At 39.4% G+C, this 19,866-nt stretch overlaps 1 protein-coding gene across 4 annotated transcripts; it reads left to right on the top strand.

Annotated features, from left to right (window-relative positions):
- Positions 1-256: 256 nt before the first annotated feature.
- On the top strand, positions 257-19,444 carry LOC127396409 (interleukin-1 receptor type 1-like). 4 transcript variants are annotated; one of them, XM_051644056.1, is made up of 14 exons: positions 257-371; positions 1,333-1,455; positions 1,978-2,164; positions 4,013-4,208; positions 5,235-5,298; positions 8,515-8,758; positions 9,035-9,221; positions 9,932-10,094; positions 12,010-12,075; positions 12,564-12,684; positions 14,709-14,857; positions 15,147-15,290; positions 16,652-16,813; positions 17,291-19,444. In XM_051644056.1, exons 4-14 carry the CDS (start codon positions 4,191-4,193, stop codon positions 17,680-17,682), a joined length of 1,710 nt encoding a protein of 569 aa, XP_051500016.1. In that variant the 5' UTR covers positions 257-371; positions 1,333-1,455; positions 1,978-2,164; positions 4,013-4,190; the 3' UTR covers positions 17,683-19,444. The 4 variants fall into 4 exon arrangements, with proteins under 4 accessions (XP_051500016.1, XP_051500017.1, XP_051500013.1 ...); XM_051644057.1 differs by lacking the exon at positions 4,013-4,208 and having other exon boundaries at positions 8,515-8,632; XM_051644053.1 differs by lacking the exon at positions 4,013-4,208.
- The last annotated feature ends 422 nt before the right edge of the window (positions 19,445-19,866 follow it).

Here is a 19,866-nt window from a genome sequence, read left to right as displayed (position 1 = left end):
TACCGCAGGGAAAAAAGAAAAGAATAAGGAAAACAACAACAACAACAACACCCAACTCAGCCACCCCCGATCTCGCAATCCTCGCTTGCAAGATTTCCTGCCGGCTCCCGCCGCGCTTCCCCGGGGCGGGGGCCGAGCCCTGGCCCGGCAGCGAGGGGCGGGACCGGCCGCCGAGGCTCCACCGCCTGCCTTCGCTCCACAAAAAGGCGGTTCTGCTCACACGCCTTCTTTTTAGCTGCCTGGGTTTAATCGGCACCGCCAGCCCGTGCCGAGACACCTGCCGGGCTGCGGCGGGGCGGGGAGGGAGCCCGGCTGGGCTCGGCTCGGCTCGGCTCGGCTCAGCACAGCCCTGACCGCCGCGGGGATGCCAGGTGCGTGAGGGGCAGCCAGGGCAGGACGAGGCCTTGGCGGCAGGAGCGAGGGCATCCGGCGGCTCAAGGGCTGCCTGGACTTCCGAGAAGGCGGCAGCCGGGGCTGCCCCCGCCCCGCTCCGCCCCCGCACGGCCGATGGGGCCGGGCCGGCAGCCGCACGGGTGGTAGGTGTCAGCGGGGATTCATTCACCCGGGCTCTGACCCGTCCCGGGGGAACCTGCCTCCTCGCTGCACCTGGGCAGCCGCCCATGAGACGGGCGGGGCGGCGGGAGCAGCCGGTGAGGGTCGGGGCAACCCCTGTGGCGATGCCGACCGGGGGGGGCGAGGGGCTGCGCCCGCCCCTGACAGCCGAGGGCGGCAGTGGGTTTGGAGGCGGCGGGAAAGGGTTAGCGATAGCCAGGGCCGCTTTCCTCCGTCGGTCGTGAACCAAGGCGTGCTCAGCGTCAGCCAGTGTGGGATAATCCGGGGGGAATATCCGCGGGTACGCGGCGACGGTCGCGCTTTGTGTCGGTGTTTTGGGGTTGTGAGGTGGCTCAGCCCGAGGTGGCGTCTCTGGGGGGAACGGAAGGTTGGGGGCGGGTTCGGAGTGGGAGTGAAATCTGTCCTAAAAGGTCAGCATGCCCCTGCTGCGTGGCCCGGTTTCCGAGAGAAAGCGTGAGAGCACCTTGTCTTTGGAGTTCAGTCGTGGCCCCCTGGTCCGGTGGGTCCCCTGGGAGCCACTGACACCCCGGGCTGGCGATTGGGAGCGCGGCTCCTGCACCGCGGAGGAGATGCATCCCCTTTTTAAGTCAGTGTTTCCAGGAACAGGTAAGAGTTTAAATGAAGAATACTGAAAAATTATTTCCTGCCATACCTGGTCAGGCCTGTCAGTGCTCCGCAGTTAAGTGGTTATCGAGATGGTCTCAGTGGTGTGACTACGTCCCCACGTGGAGGCTAACCCAGCTCTTCATCATTGTTTAGGTATTCCTCAGCACCAAAGGAATATATGGATTTGTTGCAGTAATTCTTCCTAGGTCAGAAGTGAGATGCTTAAGTTCTCATGAAGAGGCACGACATGCCTTGCAGTTAATAGAAGCGTTTAAGGTAATGTTAAAAAATATGTGTAGTGTGATTTAAAGTGTTCATGGGCTTATGTAAAAGAAATGGTGTGATACTCTGACTTCCTGTCAGTTCTCTCAATTTTGACAGCAGGATTGTCAAATATTTGAATCTGTCCGTGTTTTTGAATAAGATGTTGAAAGAGAAAGGGCCACAGGTGTGCAATAATCAGCAAAAGCCATGATTCTTCAAAACTCTGATTAGACTAGGCGGTTGGTTTTTTTTTTGTTTTGGTTTTTTTTTTTGTTTGTTTTTTTTTGTTTTTTTTTTGTTTGTTTGTTTTTTTTGTTTGTTTGTTTGTTTGTTTTTTTTTTAATGAAGTAGATTGAGTTTGAAAGGACTAGAGAGCAGAGGAAAAGGTGGCTGTACCAATTTAATGACAGATTTGAATGAGAATTATACTTTACTATGTGCTGTCATGTCTGCTGTAATTATAATTCAGGTGTGTGTATCATGGAAGACTCTTATTTTTTTAACTCTTGAGTTGATGCAAGTATTTCCTTTCAGGGTGAAACTTTATGGACATGTCCTCAGATACAGGGAATTTTTTCCCCTCTGGAAAATTTGGGCAAAGATAAATCCAGCTGAAGTCTATCCTGAGTGGTAAAGCTCCACAGGCTGATTGCAGGCTCAAGATGTGGACAAAATGACTGGGAAAAGGGAGAAATTCAACTGTTTATCATGGCAGAATGTGGTAAAAAAAATATTTTTCATTTGACTCTGCACTCATACATTTGTTATTTTTATCACAAGTGATGTAGATACATGCATAGGGCAGAGCTCAGTTTTGCTGTTGGGTGTGCCTTCCACAGAAATGCAAGTCTTTTCATTGTGAAAAGTTAAGAGATGAGGAGTGTCCTCAGAGCAGTTCATGTGTATAGTTTTACATAGGATTATAAACAGTTGCTGGTCTTCTGTGTTGGCAAAAAGCCAATTTTTACGTTCAAATAGATAGAAATAACGCTGAATTTATAGAAAAGCAGGATGCTGGAAGACTTTCCTTCAGAACCTGGCAAAATACTACTGCTGCAACTAGTGAATCTGCTGGTAGGGGCATAAAACTGCTTGAGAGATCCTGTGTAAGATGAACAGTAAAGTAAGGTAACACTGTGATGGAACAGAGATTATGAACAAAACAGTGATTCAGAGAAGTCATAAAGAGAATACCTGATCATAAGTGGAGTCTATTAAGTCCCATTTTCTCTTTATTTTTTTTTCCATTATATTATTTAATCTTTAAATGGAAAACTAGAGATTTTTAGAGTTAATTGTCCATCACAACTAATGAAGGAAGTTAGAGCTTCTGTACAAACATACATAAACCCTCTCTAGTGATTTTAAAGTTTTATACATTTGTTTTTACACTCAGCATTCTTGCAGGGACTCATTCCTTCTTAGCTTGGCAAGAAAAGACCTGCCGGATAATTTGATAAGAGATTTAAAATGAGGGAGGAGGGAAGAAAAGGGGAAGAAGAAGCAGGCATTGCAAAAAGCAGAGTGGATGACTCAGTATATGGCATGCTTCTGCTGCTCCACTTTGGTGGAGTGAGACACGGCAGCCGCAAAGTATCATCTTTGACTATCAAAATCTGTGATCAGCTAAAGACTCCTCACTAAAGGAAGGGCTTCTCTTGCTCATACTTCAGTTGCATTTGTCCTTTCACAGTGCTGTAAAAACTGTTGTGGGCTGAATAGAAAAAAAGCATAAAGGCAGAGCAAGTTAAGGAATCGCAACTAATAGATCCCTCTCTACACGTTAGAGATAATGAGCCTACCAAAGAGTCCTGAGAACCAATAAATCATTTAGGCATAAACAACCCCTTTGGGATGGGCTATGGGAACATAAACATAACAAAGGAAAAAAAACAAACCCAAAACAAACCCCGAACAGAATTTATTTATTTGTTTGTTTGTTTGTTTGTTTGTTTATGTCCCATTTGTGTTCATCTTGGAAGAGCATGGATTCCAGTGCTAGTACGTTTTCTTGTGACTAATCTTCCATGGAAGGATCTGTCTCAAACTGAGAAGTCACTAAAAGGCAATTATAGCATGAAATGATCCATAACAAAGTACCACGACTGGCTGATACTTGCTCTTATGTTCTCTTGTTGTAAATGTCTCATTTAAATCTTTTTTTAAATTTAAACCTTTGGGACCAAAAGAGCATAAAGCATAAAATGATAAATGTTTATGTATCCTCCCCAAGTCATCAGAAGAGAGCCAGGACCACTAAGCCTGGCAACTGCAGCAGACAGCAGGGTAGAAACTGCTTTAAAGAATGGAACCAGTGGAAATGAAGATGAATTAAGTAGGGAAGGAGTCAACAGTGATTTTTGTAAAGGGAAGTAATGACTCTCAAATACAAGACACGTGTTAGAATTGTATGCCTGTATATGAACACACTGGATGCAAGAGATATGGTTGATACAGTCTGCAATTATTTCCAGAAGACATTCAGCAGAGGCTGTCAATGAAGCCAGACTGCCAAAATGTATTTTTTTCCTCACATATATAACTAAATAGGTAAAAGATAAATGCTCAGTTTTTCAGGTGGAGGAGGATCATCACTATTGGAATCCCAAAGAACTCTCCAGCTCAGCTTATATTTTTAATGATCTGGACAGAGGAAAACTGTTGCAGTGGCAGAATTTGCCAACACAACAAAGCTATTCAAGCTAGAACACAGAGGTGTGAATTGCGAAGAGTGGCAGAAGGATGTCATGATAGTGAATGACTCGGTAATAATAGCAGAATAATTTTTTTGTAGATAACTATAAATAAAAATAAAAACATCCAGGCAAAATCCTAAGAATTGCCTAATTTCTGACTGGGTTTACCTGATTGTTAACATTCAGTATCTTGGGATTTTACTACATAGGCCCATGGAAATACCAGGTCAATACTTGGTAGTAATCAAAGAACAAATAGATAATTAGAAATTATTAGGAAAAAAAGACACAGAAAAAAAATTGTTTTAGTTTATAAATTTGTAGTGCACCTCTGTTTTGAAGGCTGTATGCAAGTTCTGTTCTCGTCCCTCCACCTCAGGCTGTAGCATAACTGGAGACAGTACAGAATAGGGGTGGCAAAGATGGTCAGAAATATGAAATTGGATTTAATCGAAGGGACAGTTAGAGAACTAACACTGTAACTTGGGAAAGCAAAAAATGGGGAGGAGCATGGTAGAGATGTAAAAAATCCTTTGTCTTCTGTTAAAATAGTAATATGATAATATTCTATTATAGTAGTTCAGAGCTGTCAAGTAAAACAAACAGGTAACAGGCTCAAAAAAGCCAAAGACAATTCCTATACCTACTACATAAAGGGACCCTATATAAAAGATTGGGGGAAACTTTTCACCAGATAGTGTAGTGATAGGACAAGGGCTAGTGGTTTTAAACTGAGACAGGGCAAATTTAGGTTAGACATCAGGAAGAAATTCTTCACTATGAGAGCAGCAAGGCACTGGAATAGTTTGCTCCAGGAAGTTGTGGAAGCCCCCTTCCTAGAGGTGTTTAAGGACAGGTTGGATGAGACTTTGTGCAGCCTCCTCTAGTGGGAGGTGTGCCTGATTGTAGCAGGGAGGTTGGAACCTGATGATCTTTAAGGTCCCTTCCAACTTTAACCATTCCTGTGATTCTGTTTCTTGTGTCCTGTATTAACTGTGTAATTCCTGTATTAACTGTGTAATGCAAACGTTGACTTTAAAATGTGGAAGTTTATATTGGAAACCACTAACTGAAGGTTGTTTTCCATTTCTGCAGGGAAACTTGACAGCAAAAACACTGTGTACTATTACAACAGCATTTCTGTCTTTAACTAGTACAGGTAAGTTTATAGGTGGCTGTGGAAGGTTCTGTTCTGAAACTTGTATTTTCACACAAGTAATACTAATTTTCTGTGAAAATGGCTGTAAAAGACAGGTAAAATTTATGTACATGCTGATGAGTTATTTTAAACAGTCCTAAAAACAGGGACCTGTATAGCATATTATAAGTGATATTTTATGTACTGTCTTATCACAGAATCATTTAAATTGGAAGGAAACTCTTGAGATCATCTAATCCAACCTCCTGGACTCACCCCAGGGTCAGCTAAAGCAGGTTGCCCAGTACTGTGTCCAGTTGTATTTTTACTACCTCCACAAATGGAGACTCCGTGACCTCTCTGAGCAACTTGTTCCAGTGTTTGGTCACCCTCACAGTAAAAATGTGTTTTTTTTGGTGTTCAGATGGAATTTTTCCTATTTCAGTTTGTTCTTGTTCCCTCTTGTCCATCGGTGGACAGTAGTGGCAAAAGTCTGGTTCTATGTTCTTCATTCCACCCCATAAAGTATTTACACACATTGATAAGATCCACCCACACACTCCCTAAGCCTTCTCTAGGCTGAACAGTCCCTGTTCTTTCTGCCTTTCCTCATGTGAGGATGCTCTGCTCCCTTAATAATCTTTTTGGCTCCCCATTTTCTCCAGTAAATCCAAATCTCTCTTGTACTGGGGAGTCTAGAACTGGCCACAGTACTCCAGATATGGTCTCATCAGTGCAAGCAGAGGTGAAACCTCTCAACCTTTCTCAATCTGCTGGCAAGTCCTAATGCAGCCCTGGATGCCTTTAGCCTTCTTTGCCATGGGGGAGCATTGGTGACTCATGGTCAGTTTGTTGTTGAACCCCAGTGTTCTTCTCTGCAGAGCTGCTTTTCAGCTGAATCATCTCCAGCATGTACTGGTGCCTGAGGTCATTCCTCACCAGATGCAGGACTTTACGTTTCTCTTTGTTGAAGTTCATCAAGTTCCTGTCAGCCTACTTCTCCAGCCTGTGGAGGTCCATCTGAATGGCAGCATGACTCTCTGGTGTATAAACTGATGAAATGAGTTGTAGTTGTAAATTTACAGAATGTGTCCTTAGAATTTTTTCGTGTTGGAAAATATAGCCATTTGAAAGTAATACAGCATCTACATTTCAGCAAAGTTGCTAGGCTACTTAGTAGGAACTGCTTGATTCTGCCCTTCAGCTGTCAAACAACAATCCAGTTCATTCTTAAAATATTTCAGATGTTTCTGCTGTCATCGTCCTGTCATTCCACCTGGAATTTTGCAGCAGTAAAAAATGTCATAAATTTGCATTCCTTGAGTTTCTAGTTGGAAATAGTTTGGTTTTGATTTTGGTTTGGGATTTTTTTTCTCCATGGATGGACAAGCAGCAAGGTTCACCAGTCCATTGGATAGTCTGTATTTTTGCCTAAGTAATTAATCATGTGGCAAGGTGATTATTTGATTGCCCTCCCCCCAGTAGCAGAGAATTCTACTGTCTGCATAGTTAGGTGCATATCTTACAGTTCTTTGCTGCTCCATGGAAATAATGAAGGGCATTTGGGGAGGGGCATTTCAGAGAAGCTAAGATTAAGTTGTATGTAAAAACATGACACTATTACAGAGTATTATCCTTTAGTGGCAGAAAAAGGTTTTAAGTTTCTGTGGCCACAACATACCGACACCTGGGAAATTCAGTATTTTGGTAAGTAATTTGGAAAAGATTTATCACAAAGTAGTGAGAACTGTGGATCATATGAAATTATCCCTGGTGGTTAAAGCTACTGCTGACTATGGAGAGAGCATCTGGATATTGAATGGTTTAGTGTTATAATGTATGTAAAATCAAATGGATGTTTAGGGACCTGGGTCATACACAAATAGTAGAAACAAGGATATACTGTATGTCTGCAGTATGAACATTAAGTTAATTAATAGCCACTTGGGAAAAACGCTACTTTGACATCTCTGGATGTTCTCTGGAAGCATTAGTTCTGTCATGTATGCTGGTCAGAAAACCAGTTTTCAGGAAAGGAGTAGAGCAGAAGTCAGAAAGCTTCATTACACTAACTCTATAACACTGTGATGAAAGTGAATCAATTTAACTCTGTGATTCTGGTCCTCCCATCTCAGAAATATTATATAAGAAAATGTAGAAAGATGAGTGGCAGTGTTGTCAGATAAGGGATGTCTTCTATTGGAGAAGTCATTTAATGAATGAGGAGGGCTCTAAAGTAATGAGATGACTGAGACAACATGTGATAGAAGTCTATAAAATCATAAATACCATATAGTAAGCAGATGAGGGAGTGTTCACTTTGGCATTTCTCATCACAAGGAGTATGTGATACCCAGAGAAATTATAAAAACCAATGAATGTTTTTCATGCAGAACATGAGAGGATAGAAAGGGACCTAAAACAAAGCACTGCTGTACTTGTTCTGTACTACTCTCTTTTCCTACCCATTTTCCACTGGTTGTTTTCAGAGACAGGGTTTTGGGCTAGGCAGGCACTTGCACTACATTGCTGTTCTTATATTCTAATGAAACGAGGAATTTTAGAGAACTGACTCTGGCTACCAAGGTCACATTCCTGAGTTGGTGCCTTTTTTTGTCTTACTGACAAAAAAACCAACCAAACAAAAAAACCTCATGGCATTGCTCTTTTCTCCTTGGGTCCTGGGAAAATAAAATGAACTCATTGTAAGTACTTGGAATAATTCCTCTGTAAATGCTCATAGAATGAAGGGTGAGTTGAAATTTCCTTAGCAAACTTAGTATTTCTGCAACAGCAATTCTAATTGCAGTGTCCTCTTCAGACATTAGGTACTGAAAGCATCATCTGTCTTGAAGACTCCCTTTGATTACAGTTAAGTGAGCTTAACAAATAAAAATGTTACAAGTGAAATGTGTGTGTATGCACACAAAGCAGACTGGAGAAATGCAAGTACTCCTGTAATTTGCATCTCAACTAAAACCTACAACCTACAATCTGGTGCAAATGAAGAGATTTTAAGTGTGAAGTCTGCATTCAAAAAACATTTCAGTGGTGCACCTATAGTTGTGTATCACTGAGCAGTACCCTCAACTATAAAAATAAGGGATTATAATTGTATTTTTAGTAGATGATTTAAGAATGGAGATGATAGCTTCAAGGAACTTTGTAAATGAAATCAAGAAACGAGTTCTATATATCCTTCAATGTTTTCTTTCATGTTTCATCTCTTTGCTTCAGGTAAATGTGATGCCTATGATGTGATGTTGAGGCAAAGTCTTGTGCTTGATGGGCAGCCTCTTGCTATTAAGTGTTCACTGGAGAAGAGCTTGCAAAGTGGAGATTACAACATAACATGGTATAAAGCTGGTAACCAGACAGCTGTGCATAGAGACAAACTTTCTAGAATTCATCAACAGAAGAATTTCCTTTGGTTTCTCCCTGCAATGTTAGAAGATTCTGGAGATTATGAATGTGTCATAAGGTGAAAGTTAAAAAAAATGCTTATATTGCTACAGAAAAATACAAATTAAGAAGGGAGAGTGCATTTATAGTAACTATAGGTTGGGGGAAGTCTAGTTTGACTTTTTTCTGTTTTTTTTTTTCTTCTTTTTTTTTTTTTTCCTAGTAGGCAAAAGTAAATCTGTTAGAGAAACTGTAATCTTCTCATCCTCTCTTCTTCCCCCAAAAGAATACTATATATTTTCAAGTTAGAAAATAAGCCAAATAGATTAATTTAATTATATTGTATTAATTGCAGGAATTCGACAAGCAGCTGGAAAATGGGTACAAAAGTAACAGTTTTTGAGAGGAGTGATGGTTTATGCTTAAATGAAGAATTTGCTGTAGAGGAGATGATATTCACATTATCATCTGCAAAGGTTGTGTGTCCACATTTGGACTATTTCAGGAATGAGAAGAATATTCAACCTGTTCGTTGGTATAAGGTGAGAATGCTGTGTTTTGTACTCTTGCAGCTGTCCTTTATTAAAAATAGAAATCACTGGTGCCTGTGAATTTTAAAGTAAAAACTAAAGATCTATTGTAAATGAGAGAAAATGCTTTTTAAACAGACTGGGAGAGGATTAAGACTTTAAATTGTAAACAATGTTTTTGATTAACGGGGTAGAAGTTCAGCTTAGGTGTAGGAGACTTAGATCCACGTCTCCACCAGGTGGCGTATTTTTACCTGCCAGCAAAATCTGCTGTCGTGAATTCATTTGTAAGAACTGGCAAATCCACTACGTGCTCAAAATTGTTCTGTTCAGTAAATGACATTTCATCTTCTTCACGCTTATTTAGAGGCTCTTTTTGTTAAGAGAATTTAGTGCCTTCTGCAGTATTCCTGCACCATGCCCATGCAGTGCATGTGGTGCCAAGAGTATTTACATACTTCTACAAATCCTGACACTTGCATTTCACTTCCTTATTTCTCCAAAATTGAAAATTGTTATCTATAGGATATGAACTAGAGTATCTTTGAATTAGAAACTCTGTGTGTTTTGCTTTTTATTTTCCCTGACTCACTCTTCCTCAGCCTCTGCAAGGCATCCATCCTTATGCTCTGATCCATTGAAAGTTCACATTGCATTAAAGAGAAACAAACTATGGAAAGTGGTAGTGATACAAATTAACAGAGCTCTCTACACACGTTTAGGATTGCCAGCGGCTGGAAGGGAAAAGATTTACCTTCTCAAACAGTGATCTTATAATTTTTAATGTGAGTGTACCTGATCAAGGAAACTATATGTGTGAAACTACATATACCTACAATGGAAAACAATACACCATTTCCCGAGATGTCAAGCTGACTGTAGAAGGTAAGCAGATAATTTCACTGTATTTGTGTTTGTAACAATGACTTCAAATTTTTTTCCAAGTTTCTAAAAACTAAAGCTAAAAGATCCTATTTGTGGATAGATATGCTTAGGGTTACTAGTTTGCACCTAAATACAAGGAAAATAAATGTCGGCTGAGAATTTTATCTTTATTTGTCTGTTGAAGTTTCAAAGTTGCAGTACATCAAAGCTTTGCTGCCCAGATCAGCTGCCAAGGTCCCTAAAGAGAACCCTATAGGGCTTGGTAGGCACAATACTTTCTGCAGTAGATACACCTTCTATCCTGTCTGGCTTCTCTCTCACATTATCTTCTTACAGCAAGAACAATGAACTAAACCAGCCCAAATTGTTGCAGTATTTGGACTCCTGTGTCCCACCTGTTTCCTTCAGATGATTGTCTCTTCTGGTTTTGGTTTTAAGTTCCTCAGCACAGGAACTGCTGATCTTTGATAATGTGTGTCTAGACCCTGATTTATGTTGAAGGGCCAGCAGCACAACCAAAAAACCCAAAATAAGGCCAAGCTGTAAAGCATGAACTCCTTTGCTAGCGCAACATTATGCAATTGATGTCGGATCACTAAAAAGGCTATGCTTTATCAAGGTATGAAGTAGCAATGCTGTTCTTACTTGCCAGCTGATGAAAGACATTTTCAGGTTTACTAATAGTTTGCATTACTATTTAATGGTCACTTTTTATGCCTGCCTGTTTTGTCTGTGTGTATCTGTATGCAATATGAATATGTTTCATATTAAAATAATGTCATATGTATGATGTGGATAAACAAAATATGAGGAACATAAGGTCAGATCAGATGAAGTGATCATTCTGGTCTTAAAATCTGTCCCTAGAACTTCTCTCTCAATGTAATTTCAGCTTCCACTACTCAGTAGAAGGAAAATCATATAACTCCTTTGCAGTAACTGACTGAAGGCAGCTTAGTTGTTTTTAAACACTCCAGCTGAGCAAGTCTGTGTTAAAATGGGTGATTTGAGGGCCAAACAATAGTGCAGGCCCAGTTTTCAGAAGGGGAAGGATATACTTGGGGCAATCGTGTCTTTCCCTAGGGCACTCAAATGAGACACTTTGTGATTTCTTTTTGTTAATTTGTGCTTTTGGAGAAATTATCTTGAAGCTTGGATACCTGATAGGAAATGTTCTAAAATGTCTTGCAGCTGCCTGAGACACCTGGAATTGGTATGTGTGTTCAGTGAGGCACCCTCCAAGGTGGGGTTTTATTTAGCCACAGAGACATTTTAATGTAGGTATCTAGATCTCCATCTGTTGATTACTCTCCCTTTGCAGCCTGTTGAGAGAAGTAAGCACTCCAGCTTGTCATTTATCTAGTCCTAATGTAAACATCTAAAGGGGGCCATTGGTGTTTTACTTCTGTATAGACAGTGCTGTGGGAAGAAATGTAAGGCCTTTCAATGGAGTATAGAGATTAAATTTTGCCTTTATAATAGTAAACATCTGAAATAGATTAATTGCACGCCTAAGTATTTGTCTCCAGCTTGTATCTGTAGGGTTTTGGATCACAGGCTACTCAGACTGTAGGAGGATAATACTGTAGATATTTTACCCATACCCTTCTCAGCACCTGTGCATGCAATATTGCTGGGTATTTATGCTGCAGAACAGGTAGGCCACCATGAGTGTGTGGAGATTTGTGGCATTAGATTTTGGAAGAATTGGAGCATAGCTTCAATAGCGTAGCTTCAAGGCAGGAGTAACAACTGTCTGAGATACAGTACTTTCAGTATTGAGTGATGTCTGTAATAAAATTGCTGACAACCTCCATAGGACGGGTTTTTTTTAGCTTGTACTTGAGTTATAGAGCGTTAAACAGCCTATAGCTGCCCCAGGTTTTCTGAAAAGAACTTTTCTTCTTTTGGTTAGTGAGCCCACCAAAAAAGCCGCCTGAAATATCTTATCCAAGAAACAACTCAATTGAAGTGGAACTTGGTAAGTAGTTTTCTCTACAAGAAAACATTATTTTATGTCCCAGTGAAAATTTATACCCGTGGAATGCAACTAGTTCAGTCACCAGCTCAGTTTCTCTATGTTGATCTGCTGAAGGAAGAGTTTGGGATGAGAGGGAAACAAACAAGGCATGTTGCTTCCAAAGTCCTTGGAAGTTTCTCAGATGTGAAGAAAATTGTAGTAATTCAAGTGATTCTCTGTCACATCTGTTGCTTCCCATCACTCTGGAAGATATTCTCAGAACAGATCCATCTTTGAATCTGCGGGGAAAGTGATGCCTGAGACAGGCATCTTCTTCCTGGGTTTAACCTCTTCCATCCTACCAGTTTCTTTCTGAACCTGCAGATCACTTGAATATATAGATTCTCTGTTAGAATAACTGTTCTGAAAGGCTCGTCTGTGAACAAAATTGTGTAGACTTTAATTAGAGTATGGAAATTAACTTTTAATTTTGTAACACAATTTTATAGGATCAAAACTTACAGTGGATTGCAATACAACAGGTGCTGAAGGGTATGAGGTGTTTTGGACAGGCAACGGTGTCTATATTGATGTATTTTATATGAGCAGAATTTTTGCAAGTCCTTATGAGTAAGTATATTTTCAGATTAGAAAATACCATGTTGGCAACCAAAGTGGAACTTTCTCCCTTTGACATTAAAATATTTAGTGTAATTTTTCACTTGCTTAATTAGCCTTCTTTTTAAAAACTCTCATGCTTGCCTCCTCCAATTCACTTTCTGCTTTGAAGTAGAAACTTGAAGCATTGTTGCCATATGGACTTCACATGTGATTATACTCTTTTTGGTAATTGAAAAAAATTTGTCTTGATTTCCAACATTGGAAAAAGGTGTTCTGTAGACTTACAGTCTCATAATTGTAGTACAGTTTCTACTGAGCAGGCTCTGGTCTGGCAGAAACCTCTTTCAGTTGCATCAAGCATGTCCAGGCACACGATCTTCAGCCTGTTTCTTCTGCATTGTCCTTTCCCTTCTCATCTGCCTGTCTGAAAGGTTGCAAGAGGTCAAACCTGTGCTTTACAGGAGAGATTGAAAGTTCTAGATTTAAGGACCTTGAGTTAGAGAAATGTTACTGAGATCATATGAAAAGCTAATGGAAGGCTTTGTTCAAGACATTTGTACTGAAGCTTATTGGGATAGGAGGTGAAAAGGGAGAGAAATTTCTAGTAATGAACTGGAGTTTGGGAGGAAGATAGACTTGGATTGACAAAAGCATGAAAAGAGCCTCTGGGAGAGGATGTGAGGGTGAGAAGCAGGTTAAATGGAGTCAGGAGAGAAGAAATTAGATCTGACTTGAAAAGCCAACTAAAATTGGAGCAGGAGTCAATCTGGAAGTTTCTTAAATATGACAGATTGGAAACTAAAAATAGCAGGGTTTTTGTCAGCCCTCATGGTGGTGCTATGAAGGAAAAATGTCATCATTTTTGTAAATTCTTAAGCATTATCTATGAAACTGATGAGGAGATGATAATGATATTTTCAAAGTAACCATATAGTTGTGAGAAATAAGTCATCATAAAACAGGGGGGAATAAAATGCTGAATTGAGTGCTCACCAAGAGAAAACCGTAGACAAAAATAATATATTGTAATGCCATAAACAATTGGGCCATAATGCAGAGGCACAAGGTCACTGAATTGGTTTCATAAAAGCTATGTTACTTTTTGCACTTCCTAGCACTTAAATGGTCATCTTTGCAACCATTAGTAATTTGCATTAGTGATGTTGATTCATTCATTTCTTCTTTCAGTGTTCAAATTCCTGTAACTTTTTGCTCGGTTATTTGTGTGGTTGTATACATGCCCTTTATGATATGTTTCAGACTTAATTTGCATTTTAAATGTTAACTAGAATAAATTTTCAGAAAAGAATAGTGCTTGATTAAGTACACTAGTTAGTTAATTTTGCATTTGAGATTTCCTGTTAGCAAGGTAGTGGTGTCCCTCTCACACCATGGTACAGGGCTAACTGAAGGTGAAGCATAATGAGCATTTTTGTGCCCTTGTACAATGTATGGGGGATAATCTGTGTCTCTTAATGATGCAGCCTGATGCTTAAGCTATTTCAAGTCTGTTCTGGGGGTGAAGCAGCAGTTTGTACTTCCCTCCCTCCAGCTCCAATCACACTGAGTTGGTGTTGTCTGTTGTGGCTCACCAACTTTGACGTCTTCCTTGTCCCAGAGCTGCTTACCACAAAATGACACCCTTGTACTATGGCCTGTTTCTGTGACATTTCTCATAGTGGAATTTCTCTTTCACCAAGCAGTGTGGTTGTCCAGCCACTCCTACAGTGGCTGGGAAGCCTGTAACAAGGGTTTGCCTTGGTTTGTAAGGTATATTTTTGTACTTTAGCCTGTAGAAACCTTATATTCCTTTGGGGAAAATCGGCTCAAGGTAACATCTTTCTGTTTTCCAGTATCTGTGCTAAATGTCAGTAAGGGATCCAACTGTTATTTGGTTTGCCTATGTATAATGCTATTGCTTATCTATTCTGAAGCATGGTTTATGTTTGCAGATGAAAACTACCAGTGTTGTGCTGCAACTGCTAGTGATGAAGTCTGTGGTTTTATGGCTCTATTTGTTGTCTTTTGGACAGGGAGGAAATTTCTTATGATGGGCGCCCAATGTATTCTGTGAAGCTAATAATTTCAGAAGTGACTACTGAGGATTATGATCAACAGTTTCTCTGTCAAGCTTCAAATGCCTTTGGGCATGTTGCATCATATATTATATTAAAGCGCAGAGGTAAGAAATGCTGTTATTTTGGGGGCCTGTGTTTTTCTTGACTTCCCTGGAAAGGGTTTTGGTACCAAATACTCATATCATGTTAATAGAAGGCAGATGGATTGCATTTTACTCAGTGTATGCATGTACCTGTGCATAGGGGAGAAGTCACTATAGTACTTTATTTATCATTATTAAAATAACATGTAGGTTGAAGTGAAAAATTATTCTCAAAATGGTATTAAATTTATGTAAAAGATCAGATTTGGACCACTTTGGTATTAAAAAAAAATATTTTCTTTTTGTGCAGCTCCTGATACACGAGCATGGCTGACTGGAGTGCTTGTGTCCATGTTAATTTTAACATCTATTACTTTAATAATCTACAAGATTTTCAAGATTGACTTGGTGCTTTGGTACCGTAATTCTGTCTGTGCCTTTACAAATAAGGAAGGTATGTGAGTGTGACCAGGTATGTTAGTGTAACTAGGCCATTTATTTTTTCACTTGACATCACTTCTAAGCAATAAAGTGATTATTTAATAGAATGTATGTGGAATTTTCTTGAGGAATTTTTAGATACTCATATTTTTTGGGGTATTTTTTTCGGTCATATGGGTATAGTGTATAATCATTGCTGAGGTAGTAAAGACTGCATAATATTGAAGGCAGTCATCGTAAGACAGGTCAAAAAGAACACTTGGTTTCCCCCAAATTGTCATGTTGCTTTTTGCTTTTCTGTGGTTTCTTTACATGTAAATTTATGATCACTCTGATGATGATCAATAGGTGTCAGCAGAGCTACGTCTTGTTAACCAGCTGTTTAAAAGCATACATTAAATATTTATATTGAAAATCAGACTGTCTTTTTTTTTCAGAGACTATTTTTTTCTTTTTTTTTCAGCTTTTCTTTTTTACCTAACCCAGTGCTTCTGAATTCTGTGTTATGCTGTTTACATGCCAAAGAGAAGAATGCTACTAGTTCTCCATTCTGTGATTCTTTTTATGTGTTTTTATCACTGAGGTATAAGACAAATACATTGGACAGGTGTGAAAAAATGGGAAAAAGTGCAACATTATAGATATTTTGCTTGGCAGCCCTCAGAAATTGACTGCCTGATGCTCCCCATAGCTTGAAAATAAATGGATTGTGCACACTGAGATAGTTAACACTTACTCTTGGCTGTTCTAAATTTTCTCACAGAAAAATAATTTCAACTTCTGGTTAAAAGTTCAGTTTTCCCAGAACACTTTAACAGACTTCTAATGAGAAAACGAGAATCAAAGAAACTATGTTTTGTAGCTTGTTGAGCTAAACTTGCTGAGGTAAATCTGACTTCTTGTTGACACAATTTTAACTCTTGAAACTTTCTGACCTTTTTTCCTACCTGCCTTTCCTTCACACAATTATTACAAGACAGAGTTGCCATTTCTCACCCTCTCTTGTGTTCAGTCAGAAGTGGAGATAACTGCTAATGAGTTTGTTTCAGGAGAGCTGTTGAAGAAGGTCCTGCAAGAGGACACACTCTTAATGTCTTGACATCTGTGGGGTTGGGGACTCCTTCCTGGAGGTCCCAGATCTTGCATTCAGCTCACTTGCTGTCACATCCATCCCCATGATGGGAAAAGAGGTCAGGTTTTGTGGCTGATCATTTCTCTCTTGATTTGTAGAACATTTTAGTGCTTTGATGTCATTCTGTCAGGTTGGTGAATCAGCCTGTCACTGCTATGTTTAAATAGTCCAAAATGAATCCTTGCAATAAAGGTGTGTTGCTGGTTTTAGTTTTTTAATGAAAACATTTCTGTTTGTTTTAGATGGGAAAATCTATGATGCCTATGTCCTATATGTAAAAAGCAGTGGAGGCAGAAGCTTTTATCATCTGGAAACCTTTGTTCATAGAATACTGCCTGATGTTTTAGAACAACAGTATGGATATAATCTCTTCATATTAGGAAGGGATGATTTACCAGGAGAAGGTATGCTTTAATTAGTAGAGTCTTTTGACATGTTTTTCTCTGGCTAGAAGATTGTATATACAATTATAAAATACCTATTTTTGGAAAACAAAGCTATATATTTTTTATTCTTAATGGATAATTTGTCCCTTTGTCCAATCGACAGTCTTTAATTAGTTTTTTCTTACAAAAACTTCTTGCCTAATGTTATGAGGGTCTGCACTTTCTTTTAAGTGATGAACAAATGAGGATTTAGCAGCATTAAAAAGATTGTTGAGGTTCTTTGAACAATATCTGCTCCTGACTGAAGAAAACAGTTTTTATTATGAATGTCATGCAATGGGTCATGAATCATGAATGACAGTTGGGAGAACTTAAACCTACCCATCCTCTGAGCTAGCCACTGCTCCATATATATGCAATTTTAAGATTAAGAAATACTTTACATCAGTTGTAAAGTTTCTGTGCAAACTTTGATTGTTCCTTTATTACTTACAGCTGTGGTCAGTGTTGCTGATGAAACCCTTAAGCAAAGCAGAAGGCTGATGATAATTTTGGGATCAGAAACTTCTGGTTGTTCCCTGTTACAAGACACCTCTGAACAGCGACTAGCTATGTATAATGCTCTCATCCGTGATGGGATTCAAGTGATTCTTATAGAAATGGATGAAATAGTGGACTACACAAGCATGCCAGAATCAATCAAGTATGTCAAGCAAAAACATGGAGCTATCCAATGGAATGGGGACTTGTCAGAGAAATCTTGTTCAGCAAATACAAGATTCTGGAAAAACGTGCGCTACCAAATGCCACGTAGCAGAAAGGCATCTTATTCTGAAGTGTATTTGTTCCCCCTAAGTTTGAACAGTTCTGCAGGAAAAAGCAGCTAAGATGCCCTCATTAAAATAATGCTAAGAAGGTAATTCTGAAATGTGGAGTTTTTTTAACACAATTTTTTTATATTACAAAGTAAATGTTTTCTTTAAGGAATAAAGCTACTCATCCCTTCCACAAATTTCAGCCTGCAAGAAAAACTGTGCAGCTCTGTTTCTGTTCTGTGTTTTGGACAGTGACACAATTTGTTGTGTTAGTCTCGCATGGATATGAGAAATGAATGATGTATTAGACTATTAAATAGTCATGGCCCGCGTAAATGTCATATCCACCGAAGAATCAGCTGTGAAGTCCATTTCCTGAAGTTGAAACTGCAGTTGATAAAGATCTGTTTCTGTTGTCAGCTTTTTCCTAGTGGTTCCATTCTTCTTCTTGTTGCCTCTCTGTGACTGTCTGACTTGCTTATCACTGCTAGAATCTGCACTGTGCAAGCTTTGGGGTCCCCTCCTGAGCAACATGCCTTGTCCTTGCTTCTTGAAGGGGCTGGGGAAATATATGGCATTACAGGTATATTTAAAACTCCTTGCGACACTGAACGTTTTTAAGCTCAACAGGTGATGCCAAATGCGTTCAGCAAATGGAATAGAATCTGTCACTTTTTAGACATTTGTTGACTAATTCTGGGGGTTGTTTTTAAAATTAATCTCTTGAAATGGTCAAAGAAACTGAAAATCTTTCAGATTTCTTGCAAACTGGAGCTTTCTAGACTGTGCTGCTACTTGAGGAACCAAATGTTCTCATTCCTTGTTTCAACTGTGCTAACTACAGGCACAGAAATTACTGAGAATCTATTAAGGGACTGTGCTTGGGCTGGGTATCCTGGCGAAAGTGGAAAATGGTCAGTTTTGAAACATAACCAGGTACTAATGGCAAGAAATAACACCTTGTGCTTCTGGAAGAAAAAAAATAGAGGCACGTGGCTATTTCAACTTGCTTGGGAGTAGCTTGGTACTTCCAGACCCCAATCCATTGTTCTGTGCGCATCACCATGAGAAAATGACATGCTGCTTCCTTTTAAATATGGTCTGAAGTGGCAAGAGTTTTCACTCTCCAGCCTTGAAGAGCATAATATGGATACAAATGTGAATCCTACCTGTTTTTTGGGGTTTTTTTCTTTCTTTTTTTTTTTTCTTTTTTCTTTTCTGAAGTTAAGTAGGTTCTTAGATTATTACTGGGGATAGCATCAGTCACTGAATTTCTTTCAGTTGGTTCTCAGAAGTGTGTATACTGTAGAATATACTCTTCACTGGGCTGTATTGATGGGAGAGAAAGCAAGGTCCAGGAGTACAGCATATGTTTGAAGTGACAGATTTGCAGTAGCATTTCCTGGTAAATTTTCCTTGAGAATGTCTAGCAAGACTACTTATGAGTAGTGTCTTATTCTCCTGGCTGTGAAGTTCACAGCTGTATCTTTTCCCACAGCCTCTACTGACTAGAGACTTCTTCTGAAATGTCACCAGGAAAACTGAGAACAGAATAGATCCGTGAGATGAGGTACTATTGTTCTAGTAGATGTGAATCAGGCTTCTTTGGAAATCATAGAATCATGTAATGATTTGGGTTGGTTCCAAACCTCCTGCATGAGCAGGAACACCTTCCACTAGATCAGGTTGCTCAAAGCCCCATCCAGCCTGGCCTTGAGCAATTCCAGGGAGGAAAGAAATAATAAAGAAAATATGTTGAAAGTGTGGTGGAATTTTTTTTTTTTTCAACTTCCTAATTTCATGTGCTTTGAAATAAAAAGTATTGATGACTCTAGGATTTGCAGTGCTACAGATAAGTACATTGGTTTGCATGGAGTTGTGCTGCTTTTATTTATTTATTTATTTATTTATTTTGTTTATTCTGTGAATGTGCCTTTGTGATTTCTGGCAACTTTTTTCATAGTTCTTTGCAGAGGTTTGCTACAATATCCAAGACAGGCATTTTCCCACTAAATGAGACTCCTCAAGGCTTTTAAATGAAGACAAATGATTGTGACTCAGCCTTTATCTACCTGATACTTTATTTTAGACAACCACATTTAGTATGAAATTTCACAAATATTTCAGTTGTCATTGTTAATTGCTAACTAACTACTTGAGCGTAGCATGATACGAAATGGCTTATCCTTTTATCGTGGGACTTTGTTTTGAAGCTGAATTTTGTCTCTGTTTTCTCCCCTTGAAAACATAATTTTG

This window comes from Apus apus, chromosome 1 (assembly GCF_020740795.1).
Source record: "Apus apus isolate bApuApu2 chromosome 1, bApuApu2.pri.cur, whole genome shotgun sequence".
Taxonomy (NCBI): Eukaryota; Metazoa; Chordata; class Aves; order Apodiformes; family Apodidae; genus Apus; species Apus apus.
Note: the sequence above shows the minus strand (reverse complement) of the source record. Positions and strands in the feature narration are given on the sequence as shown.

What these genes read in the sequence shown, in the direction of transcription:
- LOC127396409 (XM_051644053.1), top strand. Translation starts at nt 2,117, where the DNA reads ATGACTGGGAAAAGGGAGAAATTCAACTGTTTATCATGGCAGAATGTG. An exon ending in TCTGTCTTTAACTAGTACAG is followed by an intron (nt 5,299 to 8,514) that starts GTAAGTTTATAG and finishes TCTTTGCTTCAG; the next exon opens with GTAAATGTGATGCCTATGAT. An exon ending in TGCCTTTACAAATAAGGAAG is followed by an intron (nt 15,291 to 16,651) that starts GTATGTGAGTGT and finishes TGTTTGTTTTAG; the next exon opens with ATGGGAAAATCTATGATGCC.